This window comes from Sparus aurata, chromosome 23, assembly GCF_900880675.1.
Source record: "Sparus aurata chromosome 23, fSpaAur1.1, whole genome shotgun sequence".
Lineage (NCBI taxonomy): Eukaryota > Metazoa > Chordata > Actinopteri > Spariformes > Sparidae > Sparus > Sparus aurata.
Window position 1 is genome coordinate 25,145,991 of NC_044209.1, and position 19,190 is coordinate 25,165,180.

The following is a 19,190-nucleotide window of genomic DNA, read 5'->3' on the forward strand; positions in this document are numbered from 1 at the left end:
ACAATAGGTTATAGCATTTTTTCTCATTAATATCAGGTGAGGTCACCTATTTAATATAATGAATTTCTAAACGAAATTTTGAAGTAAATGTTTTGTTTTAGATCCAAATGATTGCGACAGTGTGTTGTTTGGGCTAATGAAATATTGTGTAAGAATATCTCAGGTGTAAGAGATTGTGATTGCACATATGTTTAAAAGAGTTATTTTAGCAAGTGCAGAGGTGTATACATTTAAAACCCAAAGCAACCCGTGAAAGACATTATTTGAAGTCAGTCTAATTTGATAATTACTAAAAGTAATCTGATATTCATCTGTGTGGGCAAATTTTTGCAGTTTGATGAGAAATATTCAATATCAGAGGAAAAACAGTCCAGCCTAAGAATATTATTCTGTCCTAAACCCCCAATGAATGAAACATCCCATCAGTTTTCAGTATGAAAATGTTGACAGCACAGATTGAAAACAAGTGTCCTTGTTTTTTGCAAACTGGGCAATTCTGCTGTAGTTTATCACTCAGATCAGAGAGACAGCTTTCCAAGACGAATGGCTGGCTGAATGGATGTGGAGGAGAGCAGCAGCCAGCCTTGCTGTACTGAGAAGAGATGATGGGTGTGCATGAGAGAGTAGGACCAAACTGGCAATGGTTTATGCTGACTCTCCACACATCCATCTACTGCAATCTGTAGCTAATCAATCTAAAGTTAGAGTAGAGACAACAAGAATGGAGAATACAGTAAACCTAAACAGTAATTGTTCTTTGCATGTGCACATACTACAAATCGCAATTGAGGTTTCTTGGTGATTATACCAAGCAGTGGATTTTAACCCCTTAAAAAAGTCATCTTGACCATAATTGGACAACCAATCTCATTAACATCAGGGGATTTATTAGAAAAAACTAAATATTGATGTATAAAAGCAAAAAGAACCCTCTTTTTTAATAATAGTCTGCAGACAAGGAACCCTGAGAGCCTGGTCACACCCAAGGCACCTTTATCCAAATATGCACTGCATCCAAATCAAACACTTAACTTCTGACATGCCATTTACTAGGGTCATTGAGGTTGTTTAAAGCAACAGTTTACAATTTTAAGTGAGTAGCTGTAGGGGTTACCATCCAACCCCAAAGTCAGTGTCCATCACTGTCAAGAGAGAGCTTCCTCGAAAGTGAAAAGACTATGTCAGTGGCTTTATAAACTTCTTTGTTTTGGAATTGTTGGTGATTCGGTTAAGAATCATTTCTGTGAAACTTCTATTCATTTGGATGCTAAAGCTGCCCTCCTCTCACCCCACAAGCATCAAGCCTCATTTTCATCTAAATAAGAATCGATCTCTCCTGCTGTGCACCATCCTCCCTTACTCACAACTCTCACGGTCACAACCCTGCTTGTCTTCTCTGTGCTTGTCCCTTTGCTCTCTAGTCACTCCCTTGAATGCAATCAAAGGAAAAATCCACAATAGTCCATGGTAGAAATCATAACAGCAGAGAACAGAAAGTCATCCTCTCTCATTTATTATTGGTATAAGCTTAAAAATGTAACCTCACTGTAATCATCAGGTAAACAAATTAAGTAGGAACATAAATGAGTGCAACCTTGGTTGGGTCCAAGAGATAGTAGTGATGGCTAACAAAGCTTTGACTGACTGGTACAATGTCAAAGCTTCGTTCTGCATCAGTGACCCAGCCAAATGCAAGAGATGGGGGTGAGTCACTGTGGGGGAGGGGCCTCCTCCTGAATGGTCAGGGGACACTGATGAAGTGAAATAGATGCGGCACCAAAAACCAAGTAAATGTGACTGAGGATGAGCATTTCAAAGATCTGTACATACACTTATGACTGTAAGCACACTACCCAGCAGAAATATCATGTATTCAAACTCATTTCTTGTCCACAGCTTTAAAATCTTTTCTCCATACTAATGCTATTCATTGCATAGCCACCTCTGCAGATATTTATAAAATAGTAATCAAACTACTTAAAGCTACAACCCATGAATTCGATCCTCATCACAAATTGTGAATATTAAATATTATTTTAATATTAAAAAACCAAACAAATCAGAATTAGTATCCAGAAGTTATTATATTAGATTTTTTTAAGATAACATCACTTTAAACAGGATTATTGGATCCAAGAGATGGGGAATTTTTATATTTTAAGTGTTTATTTCATGATGAATGACCAATTACATTGTTTTGCAGGACAGCGGAAAAGTTTTGTGAAACATTTGTCTGTTCCTATCCAACAGCTGGCAGTAAGTATTAAAAGTTTCAGGTTTCACAAGCCAGAATAACCTGACTTCATAAAGGCCTTTATAGAAAAAAAACCAACTCTGGCCATTTACAATGCTTGTCACATTTTTGTACAGCCAGCTACTGCCACCTGCTGGTCAATATTATATATTACCTGAACTAGCACTATAACCAGTCCTGCTGCGAACAGACTTGTATTTAATTGATATAGAACACGTTAAATTAGAGCTTTCCACAGGTTATAAAACAAGGCAACAAATACAGAGAAAAGAAATTATATGTTTTTGAATCACAAAGAGTAAAATTACCAGAAACTACACATGTATGCGCTTTATATAAAAGTCATAAACAACCATGGTGCTACTATTTGATTGATTGCTTGTGCTTGCCTCCTGCCAGAGTGACTAAGTAGTTGCAGAGGATAACGGGGCTGCCATAAGGTTCCTGATAGGGTCAGGTGAAAGATCCTGGAATCCTGCTTCTGCCGCTGGTAAGAAAAAGTAACAAGATTAAAAATGTAATTATTGATTTGATATGACAATTATTCCATAGTAAAACTACCACATAATAGATAGATTAAATTATTACCCAATCGTCCACTGGTCTCTTTCACCAATAACTGTGACTGCTCCTTGATGTTCAGAAGCTCTCTAACCATCTTACACTGAGTGTCCATCTACACATAAACCAGAGATAAAGGTTTACATAATGTGATATAGCACATCAAAATAAATTCAGTACAGATATTAAACGTTTTTCAACAGGTTCATACTTAAGCCCTTAACCTTTCATTTCACAATAACAAATCGAGGTAAGCAGTTGCTTAAAAAAAAAAAAAAAAAAATTTTTAAAAATCTACCACATTGATGCAATCAAACAACAGATAATAGGGCAAAGGAGAGCAGAAGTTGCTCTTGTTATGTTATCTAGCATCAACTGTGTTATTATAATCTAGCAAAGTGAAGGTTGAATGGGAAATTATTTAATTTATTGGCACTGTAACCTTGGACAGATGAGAGCCAAAAAGCTAATAAACATTTCTAAACTGCAGAGGATGGAGATTGTCTCCAACCACTTAAACGTGCCAGCTTTGGCACTGCCCGCAATAATGGGATGAATTCCCCCCAAAAAGTAACACGCTTCTTTCTCTTTCCTGTGGACAGCATTTAAGCTGCCCATAAATCAGTAGCATCTGCTTTGTGTTTCATCACTGCTACAGCCAAGAAGCACTTGCTCCATTTTTTATTTCATGCCAAATTTTGTATTTTAGCATACACCACCTTACAGATGGTATATAGAAGAACATTATAGTAATTAAAAATCCTATAGATTTTAAATTTTGCTAAAATTATTTCTACTATTAATAAGTTTATGATTCATTTTACTAATGCTAAAAAAATTGTATTTTAAACATACAATCATTGCCATAGTGTGAAGCATGGGCTGTTGTCTACGGAGGAGACCATGGTAGTCGGGTTTGCTCTGTATGAAATGGTACTGTGAGGACTGGGTAACAGATGAAGTGTCCAATGATACGCCTCTCTCCTGGCCCTCCTCCACTTTCCTGCAACGGATAAAAGGACACATTATTGAGAGGACAATATTGACTTACTCTAACACAGTATTGCGACAGTATTCCTCAGTGACATGTTCACCTTTCCAACTCCTCTGCTTTACTACGGTGTTTGGTCAACAGTGCCTCCCAGGATTCACTTTCAGCCTGGAGCCTGAGACAAAATATAGGTCATTAAAAAAAAGAAACCTCATGTGATATCTTTATCTCTATCTTTAAAGCATGAATTTATGATTTTAAAAAATTACTTTGCTACAGTGATATTAAGAACATGCCTGCTGATTGCTTTTTCCATGGCTCTTTGCACTGAAGGATCGCAAGAACTGAAAGCAAATAATAGAGGCATAAATCCAGTATAACATGTTATTGTTAGACAACATTTGTTAGCAAAAGCAAAAACACAGGAATAATATATGTAAAGAAAAAAAGCTACTATACCTGGCTGCACTAGCAGGAAGTTCATGATCCTGTGGTTCACTTCGTATGCTTTTGGCCAGATAACGCCATTCTTTTTGGATGTGCTCAACTGTACCAAGGAAGATACAGAATACAGACAAATAATGTTAGAGCTGCAAAGATTTAAAAAAGACAAAGAAAATGTATTGGTAAACTATTTTGATAATCAATCAATCCTTTCAGTCTTTTTGTAAGTAAAAATATCAAACATTGGAAGGTTCCAACTTCTTAAATATAAGGATTACTGCATTTCTTTGTCATTTATGATATGTCATGTAAGGCCTTTCTTTTCTGGACTGTTGGTTGGAAAAAAAAAGATATTTGAAGAATCTGGCAACTCGTGATAAGCTTGTTACGACATGCTATTGAGTAAGCATGAAAATAATCTGTTGATATATAAAAAATGAAAATAATGATTAGTTGCAGCCACACTGAATATTTCTATGACAGCAATTCAGTCACAGTTAAAAGCCCATAATTTATGTGTCAAATGAAGCATTGCAAGCACTAACCTTGTTTTTGAAAAGACTCCAGTAACGCTTTCGGCACTGACTGCAGTGAATTTTGAGTTCTTTCTATCGCCATCTAGAGACAAAGCAGAGGTAATTAGACAGAGATCAATTGGGAAGGTTAGTTAGGAATAATTAAAATGAACTGTAACCTCTACTGCAGCCAAGTTCCTTACAGTCTAATCATGGCTAAAGCATTATCCTGATGGGTATTCTATGGGGAGATCTTACAGTACAGTAGTTGTAGTAGTAATAGTGAATAACAACATAACATTTGCTATGTTACTACATTTTATTGAATCCTATTCTTTGACCTTAAATCACCACTTTGTGTTTTGAAATTAAAATCTCAGGTTCTATGCTGTCAGTACCAAAGTGCAAGCCAATTTATTTGCTCAGCATAAACAGGTTTTTTTTTATATAATTCATCACCACTCCAAATATTTAGTTAAGAGGAAAAATCTTCTTCAGAAACTGTCACATGCAATTTACTAATGTACTATGTCCATACAACACTTACCCTCATTGAAGTCTCCATCAGTTTTTCCAGCCTCTCTTCACTTGATAAGGATGTACTTATGCCCCTGCACAAAACTACAATAAACACATAAATAGATACATATTTTGCAAAGTAAAAACAATACCCATGGTCATATTTTACCGATTTGACAGGAAGCAAAAAGCCAAACATCTCACCCTGGTATGGGTTTGGAAGGGCAGGGAGAGACCGTCGTGTTAAGGTGGCTCTCCTCCAAGATTTCCTCCGTCCGGTGGGGCTGACATTAGGACTGGAAGGTCTCTCCATAGTTTCTATCTGCCTTTCTTGTTTGACTGTCTCCGAGTGTCCTTCTTCTGCATCTAGCGTCTGTGTGGAGGGTGATGGGAAGTCGGTACGGGGAGATTTGTGTGGGGGAGCTGTGATGGGGCTTGTGGAGGAGCATCTTTTCGATGTCTGTTTTATCGAGTTCACCTTGGATTGAGCAGAAAGTGACAATATAACGACAGCGTGATCAGTTAACGCTAGCTCTTGGATAAATGTTTAGCTAACAGAGAGTTGTGCTGTTAGTCAACAATAGCTAGTTGGATGTCAGTTAAAGGCATTACCTCATTTTGGGTATCAGCATCGACGACACTTTCGTAACTGCAAGAAGAAAATGCGTAGTTTTAAACTTATATTACATGTGCTGGATATCAGAAACCATAATGTGCAAATTACGGTGTTTACAGAAGTTAACAGTTTAGCATCGCAGACCACAGAAATAAGTTGCTATGGGGAGAATTCTTGCGGAGATAACAACTAGGCGTTACCTGAGAAGTATTTCACTGTATTGTCTCTCAACATAACACAAACTTTTGTTAAATCGGTCGTGGCAGAGGCAAAGAGAAGGATACGTACCCGTCTTTTCCAGCTTCTAAATGTTTCTCCGCCATTTTTACTTTCAAATGGTTTTCTTCATAGCGCGCGCCCAACAAGCCAAACCCCTTTACTGCGCTAAGCACCATGGGAAATGTAGTCTGATTGTAGAAAATGCCGCAAACAAGTTGTAAAGTTCAAAAGAAACTGTCATGGGGAGCTGTAGTTCACAAATTCTGTCATACTTTCATGACAGGATGTTCCAGTTGTTCGTTCTGCTGTGAGAGTCAGATTTAATATATAATTTGCTAAAATGTGAATCCAAAACTATCGATTTGCTTTCAGGAGAGACAGAAGAAAGAAACCCTCTGTGAGATAAAAACAACTTCATGGGGTTGTCGCTCACTGGGAGTTACATGATTGTCCCCAGATTTTCTTGTGTTGGTCACAATACTTTTTAAGGTGTGGATTGCAGCATGTGCAGCATGTAAAAGCTTCTTTTCAAAACTCTTTTTAAAAACATAAAAATAACCATAAAAAAAATATTTCAAAGTGAATACTTTAGTTATTGAATATTTCAGGGAATCAAATGCTAGCTGTGATGACAGATGTTTCTGTAAAAAGGTGTCCTCAGCTGTCGAGAATTCCAGCCCACTAGCTCAGAAACCCCTCGATCAAATTAACAGCAAGAATTGACCGACTAGTTTAAAGAGGAAACCCTGGCCCTGATCCTCTTTGTACACACCTGATTTCTGATGTCATCCACTTTACGTTTTCTAATGCATAGAATGAGACCTTACACTTAACAGATTTGACCTCCTTTAGGGAATTTCCCAACCACTGGCAATGATTCTTGTGTTATTTTTTTGTTGCAGTATAACAGTGTTATCTGCCAAGTAGGGAACTTATAATTTCAGTTGCTGTGCTTATGCTTTGCACATCTACTTATCTCCAATATTATGCCCTGAGAGGCATCCTGAGCTGTACATCAATCATGGGGTATTTTCTGCATGACTCCTAAGTAAAAGAGGTTTCTCAGGAAAATAAGCATGTATATACATCAACACATGACATTTTTTAAAATTCAACTGTAAAAGAGAGGCAATGGAAACTGGAAAATTCACAAGTGGCCAAAAAAAGCCCTCAACAGCTCCATGATACTTCAATGCTTGATACAATACTTGATTCACCATGGGTTAGGAGTTCTATCTAGATGTTTTAAGAAAAGGCAATTTGTGTAAGCTAATTTAGCTGTTTATCACACAAAGTTTTACGTAAGTTCATACCAAAGATAAATAGCAAACAGTCTGGTAGGCCAGTTAAGCTCAGTTGTTAAGTAAACACATTGATCACAATCATCCAGTCTTTTCTCCAGTCAACTGATACTTAATGAGATGTTTGTTTTGGCCTGTGTAATGTGTCCCATGAGATATACGATTGAACGAAAGTCTTTCTTTGTACAGTAACACCATATTCTCATACCCTGATCATTCTTTACTTACCTATTTGTGGGAACAGGATATTTCAGGACCAGCTGAACATGCTCATCCTTTCCATGTGCAGACACTTCAGTACTTGTACTTGTACTTGACAAAACACTTGACAGACTTCATAATTTTTATCTGTAAGTCTTTATAAGTCTGTTAGAGATGTTTTTTCACTTTTTACAAAATCAAGGAGAGGAATCAAAAAACTCAAAAACACTTTTGCAATTCTCTTGGAGAATGCCCCTTTTGTGCGCCTGTATGTTTCACTCTGGCTGGCACACAGTCTCGCACTCCACTCAATACTGCTGTCTTCATGGCCTTGTGTAGCAGCGGGGAGGGACAGATGAGGAAAGAGAGAGAGAGAGAGATGTAGAAAAAAAGCAAGAGTTATGAGAAAAACCAGAAAGAGAATATAAACAGAACTGATGAAAATTCAGAAACACAGATGGGTAAGGGAGGACTGAGCAGGAAGGGATACACGGAGTGTACAGTACTGCGCGCCATGACTGTCTCAGCTGTTTTGTTTATGTCACAACAGCTTTAATTCTCTTCCTCCTCCAAAAGTCTTCTCTCCCTTTACAGTTTGGTTGGTAAGGGCAGCGGTCACTGTTGGCACTGAGTTCAAGAAGGCAGCCTGAGAGTTCCTTTGCCCAGCAGGAACTGCAAGACACGGTCCACCAGCAGAGCGACAACAAAGTCCACCACCAGAACCTGGGCAATGATTAATTTGAACTGCAAGGAAGTAAACAGGAAGCAGGTTACCTCATGATGTACATCATTATTACAAGTTTATTAAAACTTTAAATTAAAATAATGTGAGCTCACCTCTGTCGGAATGTCTACAAGAGCAAACTGTTCGTTGAATTCTGGTGATGAGCCAGTTAGAAGTCCTACAATTGCTAAACCTGACAGAGCGATACTCCACAGTAGTGGTCGATTCTCGCTTAGCGACTCCATGAAGGGGTGACCCTATTGGAAACATAAGCAATGCTGTGACTCTTTTATACCACAAAGAATACAGAGGCAATAAATATTAATAGTATTAAGAATAACTACCTTGTAGTTAATGGCAAAGGTGGCCATCTGCATGGCCATGGACATTATGTACACAGTGCTGTTAATTAGGCTGGGCTCAAACTCTTTATATAGATCCGCAAACTGCTCCGCTCTGCAAGACAAAAAGGAAGACTGAAATGTCAGTATCAGAACTGTTATTTACTCTCTTGTTCTCTCTCCTCCTTACTCTGATTTACCTGGGTGGACTTCTGCTCTGTGCCTCTTTGTAAAGGTACACCAGACTACAGAAATGGACAGCAAACTGCAGCAGCACAGTCAACACCGTATAAAGATTGAAGATGTTCGGTAAGGGCCGCTCTTGAGACAATGTTTTCAGTGGCTGTGTAAATACGAGAAAGAAAAAAATCAGAATACACACCTTATGGGAAAAAAAACCCACTGAGTAAATATCACCTCCCTGGGAGAACAATCAGAAACATACAGAGCTTGTATTTTCTTCCATAAATTCTCACCTTTGATCTGGAGATAAAAAGGAAGCATCCAGCCAAGAGTAGGCCCTGCAGGGTCGCCTGGAAGTCACTGAACTTGACCCCCTCGAGGTAGAGTACAGACTGGCTGTAGGCCAGCACCAGGGCGTTGAGAGCGAGGATCTTGAACATTTGTAGTGTTGTCACCAGAGTGCAACGGCCTTGCTTAATTACATGGCAGACTGGGGAAAAAGATGAAGTGACAAGTTTAAGAGGTTGGGAGCAGCTTTATGTCTGGATTTTTGCCAGCTGAAATTAAAAAAAAAAACGTTTTACTCACTGCACTGTATGGAGGACAGTTTGGAGGTGAAGGGTGCAGCGATGGAGGCATCACCCAGTTTCACTACTTGTACCTGATCCTCCTCAAGTTCCCGTAAGACTTGACTGATCCTCTCCTATTAAGAAATAAACCCAGATGTTTAGACCAGTGTACTAACGATCTATAAGTTAAAAAAAAGGCACATTTCTTCTTGTCTTTAAGTCATAAATAGATGGTTGTGTTAATGGAAGTAACTAGGGAGAAAGCTAAAATGCTACAATTGGTGTTCCTGTGAACATAAATGAGTTTTAGATGCTGTACGGAGGGAAAAAGAGTAGAGAATTTAATTTTAAAACTATTCCCTTAAGAAACAGGGAGGCAGAATTCTTGAAAACATACTTTTTGTGCTGCAAGTTGCTCTTCTCTCTGGGCCATCACCCTCTGCCTGGCTGCCCTGGAACTCAGCTTGCCTCCTGAACTGACAGGTGGTAAAGGTCTGGATTCTGCTGTGGTTGGCTCCTTTTCTCTACCCCGTTTCTTTCTTTCAGGCATGCGCTCAGGTGCGTTGGCTAACAAGGCAACACCTGTGGAAAAACTGTCATCACTATACACTGTTGGGATCACACATTAGGAACAAATGCTTTATGTCTTGGTGGGAGACAAAACTTACCTATGTGGGCGTGTTTGAGAGCTCCAACATCATTTGTGCCATCACCACACATCAGTGTCACATAACCCAGCCCCTTTAGACTTGTGATGACAAATTCCTGAAACAGAGAACCGCCTTTATATTTCAAAACCTCCAAACGCCATAAAAATTCAGCTTTAAATAATTTTACATCGTTACATATAGTGAGTTTGTTCAAATGATCTGTTTTTCATTTGACAAAACGAGGTGTGAGTACATGTCTTTGTCCATCTCTCTAAACGTTGTGATGTATATCTGTGATGGATGTCTCTGTATTATCGGTGAACAAGAAGACTTTGCTCCTTGACCAAAACCACAACTGACATTACTACTGATGTTTGAGAAAGCTAAACATTTTCTGCTACAGACTGGTGACAAATTAAAGGAAAAACCTGAACACACCATCATAAAAATGCAAAATAAGGAGATATCTTTTTGAAGCATGGTATTCCAGAGCTGTTCTGTTGTTGGCACAAAACCTTAAAACAAAGACACTTTATGTTGTTTTTTCCTGTCTGTATCCAACTCTATTGGCCTTGTGGCCTTTTTTCATGTGGTGTATGTTCACCAGTTATCCATGGCTGTAGGAAAAGAAACACACCATCGCAATCAGATGGGACCCACAAATGCAATTTCTGTTTCTAATTGATGATTTTTCTTTTAGTACTAAGTTTTAGAGGACAAAGATAACTTTCACGAGACCTACCTTCTGTTTAGGACTAACACGTGCAAACACTCGTATGTGAGGTAAGAGGATGTGGAGGAGCTGGGGGTCACAGCTCAGTCTGGCCAGTCCCTCCCCTGTTACACACAAGTCAAACTGTTGCACGAATGTAGGAACTGAGGGAGGGGGCAGTGGAACATGCACACTGCCATCAATGGACTCCCACTGCCACTCACCTGGAAAACAAAACAACATCAGGTTCATGACTATGTACTTTAACTATGTCCTTGCTCAAAACACCTACTACAAATGGATTACTACAGCAGCCTTCATACACTAAAGCTACAACCTTTACTGGCATTTTTCTTCACCATTTTATTTGACTGATACACAGTGATGGCTTATCTTACCCTGACCGGTGCTTGGCTGCAATACAAGTGTGTGTTCTTTCTGGATGAAGTGGAGCTCTCTTGCTACATGGCAGGCTGTTAGAGGGTTGTCGCCTGTGATCATCACCACCTGAATGCAGAGGAAGAAGAAATGATCTATCTAAAGCCAAGCTGTTTGAGTGTGTGTGCACACTTGTGTGTTTTCAGATTATTTACATGATGTGATGCTTCTTGAATCTCTCTGATGACAGCCTTGCTGTCACTCTTCAGGGGACAGGACACCACCATGAAACCAGCGAAATGCAAGTCGCACTCCAAAGCATCACGACTCATCTCCCGGACCTATGTGACCCAAAAAGATTGTGTTCAGCCTCATTCTACACTCTTTCTATTCTCATGAGACAAGACTACTCAGACAGTCTCTGACAGTTTTGAGAAACATCAAAAAACAACCTGCTGGTGACTAAGGTGTCCCATCTCTTTGTAACCCAAGGCCAGCACTCTTGCACCTTCCCGAGACATTTCCTTGTGGACTTCATCATAACTCGCCGGACATTCTGAAAACTACAATCACAGCTGCATCAAAACACTGGTACGTAGACATGATTAGGCTGCATCATGCACATGCTAAGTATGTTGTCCATATGTACCATTCCCCTGAGAGTCTCTGGAGCTCCCTTGACAGTTGAAATGTAGCAGAGTTCAGTGGAGCCCAGCTTCTCATAGGAGGCCAAGACCGACATCCTCTTCAGAGCACTGGCAAAGTGAAAGCGCTGGTGGATCTTAAGTCCCTGCGTTTTGATCCCACGTGCGAACGCCTTTTCATCTGTTCAAAGAGGCAAGAGACGAGTATTGTATTGTGTGCAATTAGGAGCAAAACTACCCAAATACTTACATTTACATTTAAATACAGAGTATTTAATTAAGTTAAGATTCTTTGGAGAAATGACACCAACAAGCTGAACACAAGGTTTGGTGCAACCTGAAGATTATACTGCAAGTCAAACAAATACAAATTTGAAAAAGGGACACATGCCTGTATGTAGCCGAACATAAACATGGGGACAACATGAGCACACACACACACACACACACACACCTATAACGGCCCTGCTCTATGTATTCAGTGGAGGTCATTCCTTGGTACCTTTAGTAAGCGTCCAGTCTGCAGCGGTCAGCATGGCCTTCTCCAGTGGATCTCCGACCAGCTGTCCATCATCCAGAGTGACCAGTGAGTGACAGGTGGCCACCACCCGATGTGTCTCGACTGGGATCTCAGATACAGGCATCACCTCCTTTCCTTCTCTGTCATAAAACAGCCAAAACATCAGTCAGTATGCTCCAATTGTGCAAATGTATGTATATGTTAACTGACCTAAACCATGGCATAGTATAGCATAGATAGCACAGTCAGGAGATTACCTGAGGCCTGCTACCCCACGTACTACCAGACTGTCACTGGTCAGTGTTCCTGTTTTGTCAAAACAGCAAACCTCCACTTTCCCAGCAAATGGTATCCTGAAGGGCTCTGTGCAGAATACATCTAGGCAGGGGTACAAAAAGAACACTTGAATAAACCACTGCTGTACAAGCTTTGTATTATATAGCTGATTAGTCATGGTCTTTAAAGAAGGTCCAGTGTGAGGGATTTAGTGGCAGATTAAATAAAACCATTCAGCTCACTCTCCGATGCGATAAATGGCAAAAAACTGAAGGGCCTCTTGTAATGTCAATATTGGTTTGTTCATTCTGGACTACTATAGAAACCTGGTGGTGCAACATAGCAGGCTCTGTGGAAGAGGACACGCACCCTGTGTATAAGGCTCATTCTAAGGTTTCATTAAACAATTCTTTCTTTCAGGTGATTAAACACTAATGAAAATGTGATTATGAATAATATATCCCATTTGTGCCCCTAAATTGTACACATTGGACCTTTAAATACATTATGTATAACACACATGCAGGGCAGGAGCACAAACAGACGTACAAAGTTTAGCCAGGGCGATGAGAGATGTGTTAACTGCCAGAGAAAGCTCTATTGGAAGTTCTGGTGGAACCACTGAGGTGAGGATAAGCGTGCACTCCAGAAACAGTTTGTAGCGGTTCCTGCTGGCATCTTTGGTCCCTGAGGGAGTAATACAAAGCACAAGGATAGTGTTTGATTTCACTTAAGCCATCTACTCCAGCTTTTAACAGTAAATTTCACTATGATATTGTCTGTGTTCAAAAAAATAAATCTTAATGAACGGAATCTGTGCACCTCACCTTCTACCCACACATAAACAGCTGCAGCAATTGCAAACACAAGGAGGAAGAGGATGAAGATGAAAGTCTCCAGGTTGTTTGCCGTCACCCTCTTCACACCGAACAGGATGGTCCGTAGCAGTTTACCCTGGGAGAAATTAATACACACATTCAGTACATTATTACTGATGATTAAACATGTTCTACATTGACATATTGTCAAAACAAGAATATAAATCCATGACAAGGCAAAAAAGAGAGTGTAGTTATATGGAAACACTAAGCAACTTCCTTACCTGAGAGGTGTAGAATCCCGTTCTCAGTACATAGGCCACACAGCCGTTATCTACAGCTGCACATAAAGGAGAAGATTAATGAGTTTGCACCTTGTTTTTAATGATGAAAATGGGCGAAGATGCACAAACTGACTTATTCAACAGCCAGCATTTGTTGTTGGCTGCAAGTACAGAATAAGCACTTACGTTTGAGTCCAGCACTGGCCTTTAAAGGGGGGCTGTGTTGGACCACTTTTGTCCCTCCAGAGATGATGTGGAGTCGAGAGTCTGTCTGAAGGTCCAGGATTCGCTCTGGGTCCAAGTCCTCCACTGGCTCCTGCAATCCGCATATTGTCAGCAGTGATTACAATTTTCCATGCCATTATGAATAACTGAGTCTGACACATTAAAATCTATGGCCTTTAAAGTGTCAGACTATGGCCTCAGCTTTGTCTAGTGTTATTATTTTTACATCAGTGTGTCTCTAACCTTCATCTGGGGCACAGACTCTCCAGTCAGCATGGCCTCGTCCACAATGCAACGGCCCCTGAGTAGCAGCACATCACAAGGTACCAAGTTGTCCTGCGGCGAACGTCCTGTGAAGCAGGGGATAAACATTTTATCACAAACAAACAAAGCCAATCTGATTGTGGGGGGAAGTCATGGAAACGTTGATGGGACATTTACCTATTGAGACAATGTCCCCAGGGACAAGCTCATCGCTTGAAATAGGTCTCCACTTCCTGTTGCGGTAGACCTGTCACAAAATACATAAAATAAATGTAGGATGATTTCAATACATTGGCAATACACTGTACATTATACAGAACATTGTTTGTAATTTTATGTTTCTAACACATAAAGTAAGGCATGTGTACCAATATTTTTTTGCAAATAAAGTATTATTACCACATAACCCAATACTTAAAATTGAATCTATTCCTTCTCCATTGTTAAAGCTTCCAGAATATGTGAATCTGAACTGCTAAACACAAAATGTCTCATACATCACTGTAAAGTCCACTCTCAGTGCGCAGTGGAGGCTTAAAGTTTCCACATTACACTTGTGTTGCATAGCGGGCCATGATTGGCTTCCAAACTATTTGAGATGTCACAAATCATGCTCGTAAGCCAACCTCTTACAATCAGATTTTTCAGCATTGATGTGAAAACAGCCCTAATATCAAACACAGCTTATACATCATTTTACACAGTGAAGCTAAATAATTCAACTTTAGGAGAAAGGGAAAAAACACGTTTTTGACTGCAAGGGAGCATAAATATATTTTAAAAAAAAAGTGATTTCACCAAGCCTACCTGGATCATGTAGGGCTTGTTTCCCATACGGCGGATCTCAGACATGTTCCTCATTTGCTGCTGGACCAGGGAAGCCTCGAATGCCACCAGCATGAACAGTGTAAAAACACTGTAGTACCAGTATTCGTCCAGACACCACAGCCCTACACAGAACACCTGATGGATGGCAGACAATCGATAACTTAAGATTAATGAAGTCAATTTTACAACAGAACCAGAGAAACTGTGAAGACACTCTCAAAAACACACACACCTGGAAAACAAAGAAGGGAGCTGTGGCCCTCTCTTTGAAGAGCTCCAGGAAATCTGGTACTACCATCTCAGCACGATTGGTGCCATATTGCTTTTCTGCAGCTCTGAGTTCAGTCTCCTCCTGGTAGCCACGCCAGGTCTGAAAGTAGCCCATTGGGTGGTTTATGGGAAATGCTATGGGAAGGAAACGTTTCTTCTCTTTGTGGTCAAAAAGGTAGCGGATCTTTTGAAATTCAAAGGACAGAATTTCTTCCCCATTCTCATCCTGTTAATCAGAAATGGAGAAATAAACACAAGAGACTGATAAGGATTGTGTCATTTTACAAGTCTAATCACAAATGGGAATAAAAAAAAAAAGACAGAGTTTTACAGCTTGCCAACATGAAGCCATGTCATATTAATTACTAAACAGGAGTGACATAACTGATGTTGATTTCAAACTGGCAAGATCAATTCATGAGTGTCAAAACTTGCAGACAAAGAATGCGAGACCTGGGACATGTTTCCAAATAAGACAACATGGAGTGTCCTCAGGGTTAATATGTGAACTGACCTGGTCCCTTTGTAGTGCCACAAGCTCAGCAAAACCGTTGTTGGGCGTGGGTATAACCTTTGCCAGTGTAGCCTTGTTTGGGTCAGGTTCCTGTGTTTACAAATGAACAGGTGACAAATTCACACACTGTGGCAAGTCGCTGTTATTTTTGTTGCTGCTGTATACCTTTAGGGCTGTCTCTCTTACATGAGACATGCCATGACCATACAGTTGCTTGATCGGAATGAAGTTCAAGCACATTCTTAAAATAATGTAGACTCTTTTCTACAAATGCTAACAGAAAAAACACACAGAGATGCTGAACAACATGTCAATTATTAGTAATAATCCACCACTTTTACAATAATATGGTATGACTTTTAATATAGTGCCATGAAACACAATTTCACATATACATTTGAAAGTGCTATTTCTCTCAAAAATAGTTTATTCAGTTCTTAATACTTACTAAATTCAGTTTCACTTCCTATTGCCATGTAATTAATTACAGCTGGATATGAAACAGGTTATTTTACAAATATAGGATCATGTATCAGCAATCTGTCTTCAGGTTTGCGTAATATGTTTTCTACTGCAGCTACACAGGTATTTACATCCTGCTTGGCAGAAAGAATACATAGCAATCCTCTAACGTCAATCAAAGTGTTTCACTTTAGTGATGGACATCATGTACACAAGTACCAGAGACATGTTTTAAAGCTTAAAACGAAGACAGAAATGTGGATTGAAAGTCCCATTTATCAGAGAAATGTCGCAGCTGATTCAAACCAAGAGGGTTTGAAGCCAAACACCTGCCCTGCCGTAGTGCCTTTGAGCAAGACGTTTTTCTCACAACAGCTCCATGACTTAACCTGACCCTGACTTTTGATGTCTATGTCCTCGGTATGGGGAAAACATGGGATTCTTTAGACATATCAGTAAAATGCCGAACTGTTATTATTGTTTAACATGTGTTTACCTTCGAACAAGTGAGCCAACAGTGCGCATGCACGGACCAATAACCAGAGAGAGCGGTGAGGACGTGCGCGATCCCGATAGCGGCTAATGCCAGGAGGCCTGCCTCCGGATACTCGGAGGCACCATACACTCCTAACCACACGTAAAGCCAGCCTGGGTAGAGAACCGCCAGAAACGGGAGGATAGTTCCGTGCAGTAGCCGGGGCCTTCGCCTGTACAGCGTCACCGAGCTCACCAGCTCGTCGCCGGTGCCGTTGTCATGCTGGTTGTGGTTCACAGAGGGGGCCATTTGCAGCTCACCCGGTTCCCGGATCCCGTCTACAGCCGTACTCCCCCTTTTCTCGGCGTCGTTCATTGTACTTTGCTCCCTCCTCTGGCCCCCTCTATCATCCACCACCACCCCGTCGTGCTGTAGCCGGTAAAAATACGATTCTACACACGGAGCGGTGCTCGGTCCAGCCTCCGGAGCCCGTTTACTGAATCGTCCGTACTCTGACTGACTGTCGCTTCCGCATACGTAAACACGTAAAGACACGTAATGTTTTCTTGGCACCGCGTGATTGAACAGTTAGATTGAGCAAAATAAATCCAATGTTATTATCTCCATCACAGCTACATCGTGTCGTTTAGGTTCAACTTTATATAACGTATGAATACAGATATTTCTGACAACATAAATCGACTTAATTTGTCGATAAATGTTTAAATGTTGCAATTGAGGCGCTTCCCCTTTAAGAACGTCACCGTCAGTGTAGGGGCGTGGCCATTGAGTGCGACTGACACAAACCTGAACCAACAACAACAAAGGAGTGTTGTAGGAGGTTGTCTTGTCATCCTATCATGAAGCACTGGGTGTATACGGTGTAGTTGCCGCAAAGACATGGCTGCACATGTAGAAATACTGGCATTGTAACCTTGATTATTTAAAGCGTCTTCGTGTCAGAAAAGCCTGAAAAGCAACATGTAAGACATTTAAATGGCTCAAAATACTTTATTTTACCGTACTGCATGTGTTTTTGATAGCTCATTGCACTTGTCTCTAATCACTGACTGATTGAGATCCATGTGTTACCTTTCAGGCAGGCTGCTATGGATATCACGGCAAAGTATTGCCATAAAGAGATGGAGGCATATGGGTCGTGTGTGGCCTCCAACCCCTCAACATGGCAGCAACAGTGTCATGAACTGAAGCTGAAGGTTGCACAGTGCACATCATCACAGTAAGGAAGCATACTCACACTTTCACCCTAGCCATTGTGACACCCAAAGCACACTTGTATTAAACCCATTAATGTGTTATATGACAGCCCAGTGATCCAGAAGATAAGACAGGACTGCTCCAAGGAGTTTGTGGAGTTTGAGCGCTGTCTGAGAGAAAACCAGGACACACCTACCTCCTGCTCACCACATGTGGCTCGCTTCCTGGGCTGTGCAGAGACAGTGGACCTCAGTGGAGTGGGTAAGTCCTTGCTGGGATTGACCATATAGCACTCAAGGTCACACACAAACAGAAATTAAGTGATTACAAGTTCAGAGACGGGTATGTTTTTATCCCACTGAATGGTTTGTCTGTGCTCGTTATTCAGGTTTGGAGCAATTAAAATTTTGTATAGGGCATCTGTTGGATTTTTAAGAGGTGTTACTTTGATAGTCCACATACTCATAGATTCCTTTTCTTTTTCCAGATACAAATCCAGCACCTCAGCCATCGTAGCATTCGGTCATCTTCTATCAGCATCAGGCAGCTCCCGTCTCCACAGCAGCGAACCGATGGGCTGGTTTCACATGATGCTGATGTACAGTGACTGATATTTGGTTCCCTCTGTGTGACCTAATGTGTAGGTGATGACTACAGTAGTACTGCACATTAAAACTACTTGTGTAGAGTATTTAATAACTGCATCGTCCCTTTACTCTTTATGTAAATGTTGGGTTCCTGTGAAAATAACGTGTATCATTCCCTCACACAAGGAAGACTATTTTTACTGATTTGTATTAAAAAACATCTTATTAAAATTGACATCAGACTCGTATTACTCATCTTATTATTTTCTATTGCTTACGTCTGTCCCTCCCACCCTCACCCTCTCCAGGTCTGAGTCAAAGTCAAATATTAAACTGGAATGCACCGCTCCCACACAAGCTCTCCAGGACACTCAATGAATGCGAAATAGGGAGTCTGGGAAGAAAGGAAGGAGAAGGAGGAGGCTATCCACTTCTAATCAGTGGGACTACTGAGAGAGACAGAGGGAGGATGTTGAGTTATGAGCCCTGTGACCACTAAGCAGAACGGACCTTTTCTGGTTCAATTATTAAAGCTTTGAAGGGGGTAATGGAGGGGAACGGGATTCATTTCTTTTCAAGTGTAATATCTTGGTTTATAATAGATGAGAAACTGTATTTGTATGATAT

General features: G+C 40.4%; 3 protein-coding genes across 4 annotated transcripts; 1 reads left to right on the forward strand and 2 right to left on the reverse strand.

Annotated features, from left to right (window-relative positions):
* Positions 1–1,470: 1,470 nt before the first annotated feature.
* dsn1 (DSN1 component of MIS12 kinetochore complex) lies at positions 1,471–6,309 on the reverse strand. Its single transcript, XM_030406561.1, has 11 exons — positions 6,189–6,309; positions 5,897–5,933; positions 5,489–5,762; positions 5,313–5,386; positions 4,796–4,868; positions 4,266–4,353; positions 4,103–4,150; positions 3,910–3,981; positions 3,671–3,818; positions 2,843–2,930; positions 1,471–2,741 (listed from the first exon to the last, which is right to left on the reverse strand). The coding sequence occupies exons 1-11, from the start codon at positions 6,293–6,295 to the stop codon at positions 2,659–2,661; spliced, it is 1,092 nt and encodes a 363-aa protein (XP_030262421.1). The 5' UTR covers positions 6,296–6,309; the 3' UTR covers positions 1,471–2,658.
* A 1,449-nt stretch (positions 6,310–7,758) lies between these two features.
* atp13a1 (ATPase 13A1) lies at positions 7,759–17,300 on the reverse strand. 2 transcript variants are annotated; one of them, XM_030408409.1, is made up of 25 exons: positions 16,780–17,300; positions 15,822–15,911; positions 15,270–15,533; positions 15,017–15,172; positions 14,387–14,456; positions 14,189–14,295; positions 13,907–14,036; positions 13,721–13,776; positions 13,446–13,572; positions 13,168–13,305; positions 12,600–12,720; positions 12,325–12,482; positions 11,828–12,003; positions 11,631–11,741; positions 11,394–11,519; positions 11,199–11,307; positions 10,831–11,024; positions 10,107–10,203; positions 9,836–10,020; positions 9,458–9,572; positions 9,163–9,359; positions 8,887–9,029; positions 8,690–8,801; positions 8,459–8,602; positions 7,759–8,365 (listed from the first exon to the last, which is right to left on the reverse strand). In XM_030408409.1, the coding sequence occupies exons 1-25, from the start codon at positions 17,131–17,133 to the stop codon at positions 8,255–8,257; spliced, it is 3,591 nt and encodes a 1,196-aa protein (XP_030264269.1). In that variant the 5' UTR covers positions 17,134–17,300; the 3' UTR covers positions 7,759–8,254. The 2 variants fall into 2 exon arrangements, with proteins under 2 accessions (XP_030264269.1, XP_030264270.1); XM_030408410.1 differs by lacking the exon at positions 16,780–17,300 and adding an exon at positions 16,270–16,288.
* A 226-nt stretch (positions 17,301–17,526) lies between these two features.
* chchd5 (coiled-coil-helix-coiled-coil-helix domain containing 5) lies at positions 17,527–18,811 on the forward strand. Its single transcript, XM_030408412.1, has 4 exons — positions 17,527–17,741; positions 17,858–17,998; positions 18,086–18,237; positions 18,464–18,811. Coding segments are annotated over exons 1-4 (324 nt in total). The 5' UTR covers positions 17,527–17,739; the 3' UTR covers positions 18,493–18,811.
* Positions 18,812–19,190: the final 379 nt, after the last annotated feature.